We start from the raw sequence: 9,850 nt of genomic DNA, 5'->3' as shown, positions 1-9,850 counted from the left end.
TGATACATGTATTTTGGAAATTATGAATAAAAATTATTATTATTACTCATAATAATAATAAAATAAAACGATAGCAAAATAATAATTGTTGCAAAACTAACAATTATAATAATAAAAATAAAAATAAAAATAAAAATAATGATATTTATAATAGTAGTAGTAGTAGTAGTAGTAGTAGTAGTAGTAGTAGTAGTAGTAGTAGTAGTAGTAGTAGTAGTAGTAGTAGTAGTAGTAGTAGTAGTAGTAGTAGTAGTAGTAGTAGTAGTAGTAGTAGTAGTAGTAGTAGGATCAAAATTAGGTGTCTATACATAGGGCCCAAAGAGGACAATATCTACTAGTGGGCTCATGTTGACCTGGGGTGTTACAACTAAGAATGATCATTGATGTGATCTTGACTCCAACATCTCGTAGTGGCTCGAAAAACTTGGACATCATCGAAAATCTGGAAATTCCTACAAAGTAAGTACCAACTCTATAAAATACTAGAAACACATATTAGTAACAAAAGTAGCCCTGTAAAGCTCAAATACGCATAAAAATGACCTTGGGATGGGGAATAAAATTGCATATAAAATACACCTATCACTCCTTCTTCTGGGCTATTTGGCTTACGCGTAACTAATGTATTTTCAAGTTAGCAGTTTGGTCCCCTACCACGATCTTTCACTTATTAGCTGATTGGGTTTCTCAAAATACCTAGGCTTGGTTTTCCAGTGTCAGCTTTCCTCCTCCCGTAGGCATCGTTTTCCCCTCCTCGGAATTGAACTTCTTGGTCTGGTTGTCTACGTGGAAGTCGCACTGATCCCCTTCATTGTTGTCTACTTTTCGATGGTGCTTGGAATTCTAAGGACAACAGTGCAGGCGTAGGTTGGATTTTTTGAGGTAGGCTCATTCGGATAAGGTTCTCGGTGGATGTGCTAGGGCAGGTAGAATCTCGCCTACTCTTCAGGCGGAACTATAGGCTTGCTTATGCGCTCTTAGGCCTGCTATCCGAAAGGGTTATCTTCGCCTTCTCATTTATATGGATTATGCTACTCTAGTTTCTCAGTCTATCAGTGTAGCTTGAATTATATTTCTTGTGTTTGACTGCTTCAAGATATTAGGGAGATTCTTCCACAATTTTTCGTTTGCATGATTTATAAGGTTTCTTGTAATTAGGTTATACCCGTTCACTGGTTGGTTGTGCGTGCTCGTTAGAGTGACAAATCATGTGTATTTTGTTAATTTGTTGTGATCTTTGTAAAAAAAAAAACAAAAAAAAAAAAAAAAAAAAAACGGAACCGAATAGATACCTGAAAGCGTAAAATCAAGACTCCTCTTTTAAGTACGAACTCTATGTTCATTCCTGCCGCAAAACCGGCATAAATATTATGCCCATCTTCCCCGTCTTAACTTGACGAACTAGTTTGGCTATGGTGGATTAGGGCGTCTTCAATTTCAATTCAAACCCTGAAATAACAATTCTTTTCAATCCCAAAATTTTCCAATTATTACCAAACAACTGTATTCTTGATAAACCCCAAAAATCGTTTTGCAGAAATCAGGAAATTAGTGAAGCTATTGAGAGATAAACCTTATTCAATTGATCATAGATTTGATAAATTATGTCTCTTCCTTCGATTGAGTTTGCGTATTTGACGGGCGATTTTCTTCGTCAATTGAAAGATGGAGACCCTAATTTGAAATTGCCAAATCCCGTTCCTGTTCTTCGCTTCCTTTTCGAGCTCGTGTCGTCTATGGTTTATTTCTATCCTTTTCTGTCAATTGAATTGAGTTGAGTTATTTTTTGAAAATTTGAATTATTTTCTAAGTTTAATTTGTGGGTTTTTTGATTTTTCAGGTATATGGTACTTTGCCGTTTCAGAAATGTAATGCGGCGTTGGATGCGGTTGAGTTTTCTGATGTTATTTCAGAGGAAGAGTTAGGTTCTTATTTTGCGGATATTGTTACACAAATGGCTCTTGATGTGAGTAGTCGATTTCCATTACTCGTATTTTCACATCGTAAAGTCTTATAGATTATGGAAGACTATACTTTAATGAGGAAACATTATATGTATGAGCTCGTATAAACTTTCCATTATGACCTGCTTCTGGTTTAGAACTATGTCTGCCTGTGCTTATGGCCTATCAGAATTTAATTTTAAGAGTCTGGATAATTTTGCGGACATTTGGTTGATACCATTGTCACATGAAAGTGTACCACTGCTATGTTACTACCATGTCTAACTCAGTGAAGAGCACGTGTGCATACCCCCTCCTAGTCATGTGTGATTACATGTACAATATCCATACCCATTAGTATAAACTATAAACATGTACTCACCTTTGCTCATCATCTAATTGGATATCTAAAACCCTTAAATACTTGCCTATTACTATTAATCTTTACCTGTGTAAAGTATTTACAAGTATAAACCACATTAGATTTGAGTTTTGTGGCTTAAAGAGTGATGAGTAATACTACGTATTAATGAGGTTGACATCATATAGGCTTTAGGTTAGGGCTCATGAGCTGTCAAGAGTGTTGACTTCCATATTTAAGCTTGGATTAGTTTACCTAATTTTTGTGGGTACAAGGTTTTGTTGGGTTGGCAAGCGGTTATGGGCCAAGTGGGCGGGGCGAATGAGAGGCGGATTGAGCTAGATTTGTGGTAGGTGCGATTTCATGTTTACTAACCTAATGATTATCTATACTGGGTGTGTTTTGTATTCGCCTACTAGGCTACTACCCTTTAAAGTCGCAACCAAATCCACTTGTGGAATTCCAGAAATTGTATCCACTTACTATCCATATCTCCTTTTGTTTACCATCCTTTTGATTTTTTAGAGAGAAGAGGGGGATTGTAAGGTGGTAAGATCCCTTCTATATTGATTGACCATGCCATATGAAATGGTTTATAAGTTAAGTCTTTAATATTGAATACTCATTGTATGCATTTTATCTCTTAGTTTTACCTGCTCTCATGATTGGTTGTTATACCTAGAACAGTAAATATATTTTCTCAGGTGAAATTTATAACACCAGTTATAACTAGGGTCATTACTATTTAAATGTTCCTAAATGTTTTTTAATCACAATGTTTGAAATTTTACACTATTCACACACTCCTATGATAATCTTTGATGATTCAGACCTTAGAAAAATCCGAAAAACGTAGTCATGTGGGGAGTAATAATGTAAGATATGGGTTCGACAAGCATGAAACTCCAAACATTAAAACTAAAAAGAATGGAGGAAGTATTAATTAGAGATTATCCCAACTTATATGGTAATTTCACTAACCAATCCTTAACTTTAACTAGTTTAAATTGCCACATTTTATGTTTTCAACAGTTCTAATTAAAAAACATTTTTCAACCCCTTTGTGTACATTCTTTCTCAAGTCTCTTTATCAATCCACATTTCTCTCTCTCTGCCCACCCTCCGGGAACCCAAACTATCTCAATTTCTAACTCACTTGAACCACCACCCTTACTTTCGCTTCCAGCCAATCTCCGTACACCCACTTTCAACCTTACCTTTGCCTTGCGTAGCTTAGACCTTGCAAATCTGACAAAACCCACCACAAATTTAATTTCTTGAAAGTTGAAGAGAGAGAGAAGATTTCAATTCCAACAAAACCCACAAATTTCTTGAAAGTTTTGAAGAGAGAGAAAGAAGATCTAAAACAGATAAAGAGAGATAAGGTGATTGAAAGAGGAGAGAGAAAATATGGGGGAAGATTAAGATAAAGATGAATGAAGGTGAATACAAATGAAGATGGATTTTGGTTAGTTGAATTGAAGATTAAGATTAAATAAAGTAGATTAGGTTGGTTCATTGGTTGGTTGGGGTGAATTAAATTGGGTGAGAATTAGTGATGAACAAAATCTAATTGTACTTAGTAAATTGTGTTTTAATTTTTTAAATAAGGGTATTTTGTTCAAGCTGTTAAGTTTATTTATTTATTTTTATTTTTTTTTTACTAAAAGAGGAAATAATTTTTTTTTATTGCACATAATGTTAAGCGTCCATTTTTAGTAAATGTTGCACATAACGTTTAACGGAGGTAGTAGAATAGATGTAGCAATCGGATCGCATTCTTAATATCAAATAACCAGGAGTGAATTAGCATGAAAGACGTACCTGCTCTTTAATTTTGAAAAATAGAGTGTTGTCTTAAATAAACATTGATGGGGATGTTGGAGGAAAATCATAAATCGTGGAGGGGACAGGGGAGGAGAGAAGAATGAGAGGAGGAACTGATGTTGGTTGCCCTTCTACAAGGGCAGGTTGGCGGCTTCATGAATCTGGGTAGAGACTCTTCTTGTCGTAAAAAAGTTGTGGCAGACTGGCAGTAGGAAGGGGCTGAAGGCGGAAGGGACAATTGATAATTGTTTTGGCACCATTGACATGGGAATGTAAGGGTGTGTGATGGTTATGTGGAAGATACAAAGTGGAGATAGAAGAAATTTTTTTAACCTGTCGTCATTTCAAAAATTAAAAAAAACCCCATTAAGCCATTTACAACTCACATGAGACCATGTTGGGAAGATACTCTTTTACTTGAGATTGTTCATATTTTGATCGAAAGATGGGATAGTCTAATGTCAAATGACTATAATTTGGGGTGATGTTGTCAATTTTTCCACTTTCATATAGCTTCCTATATTCTTTTGATTATGTTAATGCACCATTATGTACCATTGCTCATGTTTTTTCTTATCATTTTGATTTTATTTCTTTAACTGATATTCACAAATGTAATTTCATGCAGCTTACCATGTCCGGAGAAATTCGTGCTCGCCTAATCAAATTGGTTAGTTGTGCATTTGTTGTTTTTGCTTTATTAATATTGGGCTAGTGATGATATGCTCCCTCTGCTAAGCCTTCTAAACATGTCCATTGAACATCATGCAGTTTGGCATTTGATATAGCTCCTCATTTAAGCCTTTTATGCTTTCTATGGGGTTACCTAAGTTCATGATGCATCTTGTTAAACTCATTTGTTTTTTATTAGAGAAAGAAAAGTTGAAAGAATTTTGAGTTGACTTTTTAGGGACTTGGAAAAATAGTTTGTGGGCGACTTTACTTGAAAGTAACATCAACATATCTGCTAATTATTAGAGTGGCTAGATCTTCATATGGATTATGCAGTTCAATAGCTGAAAGTGGAAGTGTTAGTCCTTGATGGAAGAAGGTAACAATATGGTTATACTATGCATCCCCAATTTTTCGTGCTGTAATAAACTTTTATCTACCTTTCCCATATACTATACCCTTATACCAAAATTTGTGCACTTGACCAGATTTTTATGCTATTAAATGTCATTTTATACTCTCCCTCAACTACCCTTATGGCCTTAATTCCAGTATAAAAAAAATAGAATCAGGCACTATAATATGGGGTGAGGTTGTAGTTATTTTACAAACTTGCTGTTGGCTATCTGATGCGTCTGCTTTTGGGTTGTCTATGTAATGCTTAAGCTAATTGCATCAAGTGTAACCTCATGTACTGTGTAGCTATGCTTATATAAAACATCCCAGTTGGTTGGAGTTTTGTAGATTCATGATCCCTCTGTATTGTATCACTATGTTCTATTCTTGCATTATTAATTTTGCATTACTAAGGGCTTGTTTGGTAGCATTTTCATTTTCCAGCTTTTGGTTTCCTAAAAGTAAAAACCATTTTAGTTGTAATAAAAAATAAAACTAAACTACAGTTATATAAATTAAGTATATTTTAGGCTACCTTCAAAAATTAAATTACATAAGCTTGTTATATTACAGACAGAATGTGATTGTCGTCATCTGCGCACTTTGTCTTATTCACCTGTGTTTAGTGTTTCTTCAATTCGATCCTTAAAGAAAAAGGATGACTCTGTTCAATCAACGGATCACTAATTCGTTACAGTTGAGAAAGTCCGAGGTAGTTTTGAAGCAAAACATCACAGGCAAATTTTTATGGGGTTTATGTAATTGTAATAGATCATCTTTCTCTTTGTTTTAGTATTACATTTTTAGTCATCAAGATTAGAATTGCAAGGGGGAGAGAACATGTACAAAATTGCCCTCACCATAAACACCATTTCTGGCCACTTGTAGCAGTACAGGAAGGGGCAACGATAGCTGGGTTTAACAAAAAAAAGAAAAAAAAACCCAAACCTAATCAAACCACTTAATGTGATTTTTTGAATTTTGCTTCGGTTTCTTCATAATTGCTTGGAATTTGTTGCTTTCAACCTTTTCCCGAACATGTTTTGTTTCCAAAATGTTAAAAAAACATGGAAGTCTAAAGTCTAAACACCAAAACATTCCTGAATACCCTCTAAAATGTTTTGTTAGTTACAACTTCTGTTGTATTGGTGCACATAGATGGGTTACATGAAATTTTTATCTAAGTTGAGAAGTCCTTTGGCATAATCGTTGGCCTCATCTTATTACACATCTGACTTTGAATGTAATTGTCCGTTTGCTCTGGCTTAGGCAAGGTGGCTCGTGGAGTGCTCACTAGTTCCAGTGAGGTTTTTTCAGGAGCGGTGTGAGGTTTGTTATTGCATTTCTTGTTTTGATTTTGTTGAAGAATAATTTTATGCTATAATTTTTGACTATTATATTGCCTACGCTTCAGGAAGAATTCCTCTGGGAGTGTGAAATGGTCAAGATAAAGGCTCAAGAACTAAAATCTAAAGAGGTATGCAGTTGGAGTTATTCTTTTAAGTTTTGTCATGCCATCTATCTGTGTTCTTGTCATGTATATTTTTGTACATACCTTTGTACATATCTGTTTTTTTTTAAGAGTTTTAGGCTGTGTGAAAGCTATCGTACCTATCGTACTTGACTTCCCAATATTGGAATGGATTTTTGTAATCTGCAGGTTCTCTTAACTTCATCCTTTAGTTTTCCCCAAACTCAAACAATGTATAATATTATCTAATGTACATACACTTATATGAACTATGGATAACATCTGCTCTCTGGTGGTCAGTAATTATGTGAAATAGAAAAGTGATGTAGCTATAGGGAAAAAGAGGACGGAGAGATGAAGGTTTAGCAGGGGATGAAATTTGAAAGTGAGAATTATTGTAATTATGAAATTTACAATGAAATCTACTCAGTTTAGGGCCCTGTGGTCATAGAACTCTCAATTATAAAATTTGATTGTTTTCCAAGCAATCCAAAGGAAACTTAAAACAATGTTACTCCCTCTTTCCACTTTAGTTCGAACACTTATCACCTCAAAGAGCTGTAAGGGATAAGTTGTGGTTGGGTTTGTTACCCCTTTTATCCCATTTCCACCTTTTCACTCTCTATTTTTTTCATACACCCACCTACTTTTTTTTTTCTCCATCTCTCTTACTTTATTTACTTTTTCTTACTCCATCGTTTTGAATTTAACCTTGGTTTGCAAGTCTACAATGTGAGTAGAATTCAATAACAGAGATACTATTTGTATTTATTAATAATACCTTTGTCTTGAATTATTTAAGAAATCAATATTTTTACAAAGTACAAGTACCCGTTGAAAAAATGATCTACTTATACTACTAGGTTACTCCACTGGTTAGACATATGTGACTACTAAATTAGCATTTGGTGAACAAAAGTTTTAGAAGTGTTGTTAACCATCTGTACTGGCTTTGCTAAATCAATTTCCTTCCTTTATTCTATTTAGTGTTTTAGCTTATTAGGGTTCATTAGTTTTGATAAGTCCGTCTCTCTCTCTTCTTTTAACAATTCTCTTTGTTAGATGCAATAAATTTAATTTCCACCCACCATTATTTACTTGCTTCTCACTGGGTAGCTGATTGGATTATTAATTCAATTTTATGGGAAGTCTAATGTGATTGTTTTCAAAGTTTCTCTTTTTTGACTAAATGACTAAGTTTTCAAATTAGCAACCAGTAAAAGTGCTTATACTTCAAATGTTAAAAACAAAAGTACGTATTTGGTGAGGCAGTTACTCATTTATAGTACTCTATACCATTAAGGTTGATTTTGGCAAAAATTACTCAATCCTCTCTCTTTTTCTCCTCTTTTTTGTTTAGCAATATCTCTTGTTGGAATTAAAGGCTTTGTTTTTTTAGTCAGCAACATCTCTTATTTAATGTGTTTTTGTTGTTTCAGGTTAGAGTAAATACTCGTCTGTTATATCAGCAGACAAAGTTCAACCTCCTTCGAGAAGAGAGTGAGGGCTATGCCAAGCTGGTATGTATCTTGAGAAAAAAAACATTAACTGTGATGATGTGGATTATGGGCTTCATTGGTCAGAGTTTCTGATAATAATTAGTCCAAGCAATGTTCTGTGAATGAGTTTGATTTTTTGATTCAATGTACTTTTTGTTTTATTCATGCCTTCAGACATTTACATAATCTTCTTGTCACTATTTTACTTGGATTTTTTATTTTATTTTATTTTATTTTTTTAAATTAAGGACCCTCTATCTCATTGTCCTTATTGATTGCAATTCTCATCGATTTGGAAGGAAAGAGAAGACGTGTGAAAGACCTTATACTTGAATGTTTGTTTCATGTGATTTCTAGTTTTGCATTGAAGCAATTATTTGCTGAATGATCTTCCCCTAGTGAGGTTGTTTGAATTATCAAAGTTGTTGCATGACAGTTTGCATGTTCATCATTTGTGTTTATCAAAGCTGCTTATGCTATATGCTGTAGGTAACCCTTCTTTGTGAGGGTTCAGGGGATCCTAACTCATCGTCCTCAAAGATCGGCACTATTAAGGTTTAATTCTTTCCCTTTTTGTGATATTGGCAGTCTTATTATATTTCTGCTTGAACTGACTGTGTAAATTTTGCAGTCCTTGATTGGTCACTTTGATTTGGATCCAAATCGTGTTTTTGATATTGTAAGTTGGTGCTGATTATCACCTGAAATAGGCCTATGCATATGGTTTTCTATTCTTTGCATTTTTTGATTAATTTTATTGTTCATCTTTTTAGGTCATGGAGTGTTTTGAAATGCAACCTGACAATAAGCTTTTCTTGGATCTCATTCCAATTTTCCCTAAGGTGTCTAATAAGACAATTATATTTTAGTTGTATAGTGTTGGTTTGCTGTTTGTGGTCAAGGCTTACCAATTATGAATTATCATGTTGCCAACTTTGTGCAGTCACATGCTTCTCAAATTCTAGGTTTCAAATTTCAATATTACCAGCGTATGGAAGTTCAAAATCCTGTACCTTTTGGACTGTATCGGCTTGCTGCTTTGCTTGTCAAAGAAGACCTTGTTGATCTTGATAGCATGTGAGTATTTGTGTCCTAAGCTGAGTGTTCTAATGGTACTTGTATGTTTGCTTGTAGTCTTTTCTTCTTTGTCTCCTGTTTTAAAAGATCACTGTTGTACTTTTTGCAACTAATGCCCTTTTGGCCTTTATGCATAATAGGGATTAAAAAAGAAGGGAAAAAGGCATTATTAGTATAGACGAGGAGAAAATAATTGACTTAGAAGTGTCTCTTACTTTTATTCAGGAAAAGAACATATTGTGTAACTTCTTGTTATTTTTAATGTCTGATTGCAATTGTTGCCCAACTAAATGCATTGTACATGGATTGTTGACTTTTTCTTGAAGCAGGTGAGGATGAAACTTTCCTTGCAAAATTTCTATTTAAACTACCCCCGTTTTGTAGTAATTGCAACAATTTGACTTTTGCACTAAGCATATGCTTACTTTGACTATACTTCGTAATAATAGCTAAATTTAAGGATATAATTAAAGTAATATGATGTAGTTTGCATACAGCAGTATACAAACTCTTGTAGACTTTATAAAGACTGCACTCAAACAAATATAGACTTGGGAGCATGATTGGTGTGGAATTATTTGTAACAATTTTTTAGTGCCTATAT

General features: G+C 34.2%; 1 protein-coding gene across 1 annotated transcript in view; it reads left to right on the top strand.

The window, feature by feature from the left end:
- The first annotated feature begins 1,064 nt into the window (after window positions 1-1,064).
- The window catches only part of LOC110694261 (THO complex subunit 2-like), a 41,199-nt gene continuing 32,413 nt past the window's right edge, over window positions 1,065-9,850 (top strand). The window contains exons 1-10 of the mRNA XM_021871439.1: window positions 1,065-1,739; window positions 1,841-1,966; window positions 4,760-4,801; window positions 6,469-6,528; window positions 6,614-6,676; window positions 8,110-8,190; window positions 8,659-8,724; window positions 8,801-8,848; window positions 8,943-9,011; window positions 9,113-9,246. Coding sequence (XP_021727131.1) covers window positions 1,605-1,739; window positions 1,841-1,966; window positions 4,760-4,801; window positions 6,469-6,528; window positions 6,614-6,676; window positions 8,110-8,190; window positions 8,659-8,724; window positions 8,801-8,848; window positions 8,943-9,011; window positions 9,113-9,246 — 824 coding nt within the window. The 5' untranslated portion in view covers window positions 1,065-1,604. The remainder of the gene's footprint in view (window positions 1,740-1,840; window positions 1,967-4,759; window positions 4,802-6,468; window positions 6,529-6,613; window positions 6,677-8,109; window positions 8,191-8,658; window positions 8,725-8,800; window positions 8,849-8,942; window positions 9,012-9,112; window positions 9,247-9,850) is intronic.

Source organism: Chenopodium quinoa, unplaced genomic scaffold (assembly GCF_001683475.1).
Source record: "Chenopodium quinoa cultivar QQ74 unplaced genomic scaffold, ASM168347v1, whole genome shotgun sequence".
Taxonomy (NCBI): domain Eukaryota; kingdom Viridiplantae; phylum Streptophyta; class Magnoliopsida; order Caryophyllales; family Amaranthaceae; genus Chenopodium; species Chenopodium quinoa.
This window is presented reverse-complemented; position numbering and strand designations above follow the sequence as displayed.